General features: G+C 49.2%; 1 protein-coding gene across 18 annotated transcripts in view; it reads left to right on the forward strand.

Annotated features, from left to right (window-relative positions):
• Window positions 1-2,778, forward strand: part of Nav2 (neuron navigator 2) — a 704,255-nt gene that overhangs the window by 637,022 nt on the left and 64,455 nt on the right. For 9 of the 18 annotated variants that reach the window (XM_048788487.1, XM_048788470.1, XM_048788471.1 and 6 more), the window contains 2 exons: window positions 281-662; window positions 1,385-2,087. In XM_048788487.1, coding sequence (XP_048644444.1) covers window positions 281-662; window positions 1,385-2,087 — 1,085 coding nt within the window. The remainder of the gene's footprint in view (window positions 1-280; window positions 663-1,384; window positions 2,088-2,778) is intronic. The other 9 variants (XM_048788486.1, XM_048788480.1, XM_048788482.1 and 6 more) reach the window with 2 other exon arrangements.

Consider the following 2,778-nt stretch of genomic DNA (forward strand, 5'->3'; position numbering starts at 1 on the left):
CCCCCCCCACCCCCGTCCCTTTTACTTTCTTCCTCTCTCTTCTAAGAGATTTCTTTATATTCTTTACTTTCCTTGGACCAAAAGGCTTTCTAACAAGATAATCGGCATACAGAAGTCCAGACTCTTAAAGTAGTTTTATTTATTTATTTTTTACAGTACTGGGGGTTGAACCCAGGGCCTTTCACATGCAGGGTGAGTGCTCTACCTCTGAGCTACATTCTCAGCTCTAAAAATCTGAACTTTTCTAAAGTAATGACCTCATATTTATTCTCTGCCCAAGTCCAGGGTATCAGACCTTTTGGGTGTGGAGCGAGGGCCACCGTGGCCCGGGACTTGGAGGAGGACTAATGCAGGAAGTCTCTGTTCACAGACTGATGCTGAAAAACACTCACAGGTGGAGAGGAATTCCCTGTGGTCTGGTGATGACATCAAGAAATCAGACGGAGGGTCAGACAGCGGCATAAAGATGGAGCCCGGTTCCAAGTGGAGGCGGAATCCTTCTGACGTGTCGGATGAGTCTGACAAAAGTACGTCGGGCAAGAGGAACCCCGTCATCTCCCAGACAGGCTCATGGCGGCGAGGCATGACAGCTCAAGTGGGCATCACCATGCCAAGGACCAAGCCGTCGGCCCCTGCGGGTGCGCTGAAGACCCCGGGAACTGGTGAGTAAGAGGCCAGCACCGTCCTGGGTCTGCAGCTGCCAGTTTAAAACCCAAAACCGTTGTAACTCTAGTGAGGACTTATTATAAATTCCTTCGTTGGGTTTAACCACCCCCTCTCAGAAAGGCTCACATCCTGCCCTTTTACTAAGGGGAGCTGGGTAAGCAGCTGAGCCCTGAAAGCAGCTCAACTGCGGGGGGTGGGGGGGGTTGGTTGGTTTAACCGTACACCAAATTGGTTTAACTAGATACCAGGCAACCTCGGCGCACCTGGTTCAGGCTGTTCAACTGCATATCGGTATGCTGAGTATCACCCGTGAGTTAGGAGATAGGTGACAAACGAGGGTATGAGTCCACCTGGAAGTGTTAGGCACAGCCTTGTAACGGACAGAGGGTGAAAGGTCAGAAAAAAGGCTCCTGGGCAAAACAGTGATTGCGATCTAGTAATTTTATTTAGTTTTATTTTTCCATGTTTTTTATGGATGCATTATCATTGTTCATAATGTCCTGGGTAAATTTAGACTGCTTCGCAAATAAGTAAAATCCTCAGCACTTCCTAAAAGGCTCCCTGACAGTAATACACTAGATGATCTTCATGGAAAACTCTCTCCCTTAGCCTCAGGGTACTGCTTCCCTGAGGGGAAAGTGAGCCCCTTCTTCAGAGTAAGGGAAGCTGGAAGTCGGACTCCTGGTTTGCAGGCTAACCTTGCTGATTTCTCTCTCAGGAAAAACAGACGATGCCAAGGTGTCTGAGAAGGGGAGGCTTTCACCCAAAGCCTCCCAGGTGAAGCGCTCCCCATCTGACGCAGGCCGCAGCAGCGGTGACGAATCCAAAAAGCCCCTCCCCAGCAGCTCCAGGACGCCTACGGCCAACACCAATAGCTTTGGGTTCAAGAAGCAGAGTGGCTCTGCTGCTGGGCTCACCATGATCACAGCCAGCGGGGCCACAGTCACCAGCAGGTCAGCCACACTAGGCAAAATCCCAAAGTCATCTGCGCTTGTCGGTCGGTCAACTGGACGGAAGACGAGCATGGATGGGGCTCAGAATCAGGACGATGGGTATCTGTCTCTCAGCTCCCGGACAAACTTGCAATACCGGAGTTTGCCGAGGCCCAGTAAGTCCAACAGCCGGAATGGAGCTGGGAACAGGTCTAGTACCAGCAGCATAGATTCCAACATGAGCAGCAAGTCCGCAGGCCTGCCGGTGCCGAAGCTCAGGGAGCCTTCCAAAACGGCCCTGGGCAGCTCGCTGCCAGGTCTGGTCAACCAGACAGATAAGGAGAAAGGCATCTCCTCGGACAATGAGAGCGTGGCTTCCTGTAACTCGGTGAAAGTGAACCCAGTTGCCCAGCCTGTGCCCAGCTCGGCTCAGGCCACTCTCCAGCCCGGGACTAAGTACCCAGATGTGGCCTCCCCAACTCTCCGCAGGTAAGTGAGAAAATAAATGGTACCAAGCAGAGCTGCAGTAGGTGAAAGGGCATCCTAGGTTAAGAAGTTCTTGTTTCTTCTTGCCGGGCATGGTGGTGGTGCATGCCTATAATTCCAGCAACTCAGGAGGCCCAGGCAAGAGGATTGCAAGTTGGAGGTCAGCCTTAGCAACTTACTAAGACCCTGCCTCAAATTAAAAAAAATAAAAAGGGCTGGGATGTGTCTCAGTGGTTAAGCAACCCTAGGTTCAATCCCTAGTACAAAAAATAAAAATCCTGTTTCTCAGTTAAAGTAACCTCTATTTTTCTTCTACTTCAGTCCTTTTAGGTAAAGTTGTTCAGGCAGTTTCTGCCTGCAATTTTGTAGTCCAAGGGTTATTTTTCCCTGTTGGGATGGAAAAAGGCAAACCTCTGAAATCATCATTCTAGGTTCAAATCATGAGACCATCTTAATTAACCACTGTGTAACCTTTCTTAACAACTCTGCCTCAGCTTCCTTATCTGTAAAATGGGGATGATGAGTCTTCTCCTGAGGTTTTTGTAAAGTTAATCTTTGCAGCTAGATCTGGCCATCGTAAACTCAACACTCAGTAAAAGTTGATTACCATCCGAGATGAGGTCTTGATACACTCTTAGAACAGGGTCAGTAGCCCAAGGAAAGCAAGTGATTTTTTTTTTTTTTTTTTTTTCTG

Source organism: Marmota marmota, unplaced genomic scaffold (assembly GCF_001458135.2).
Source record: "Marmota marmota marmota unplaced genomic scaffold, marMar, whole genome shotgun sequence".
NCBI classification, from domain to species: Eukaryota; Metazoa; Chordata; class Mammalia; order Rodentia; family Sciuridae; genus Marmota; species Marmota marmota.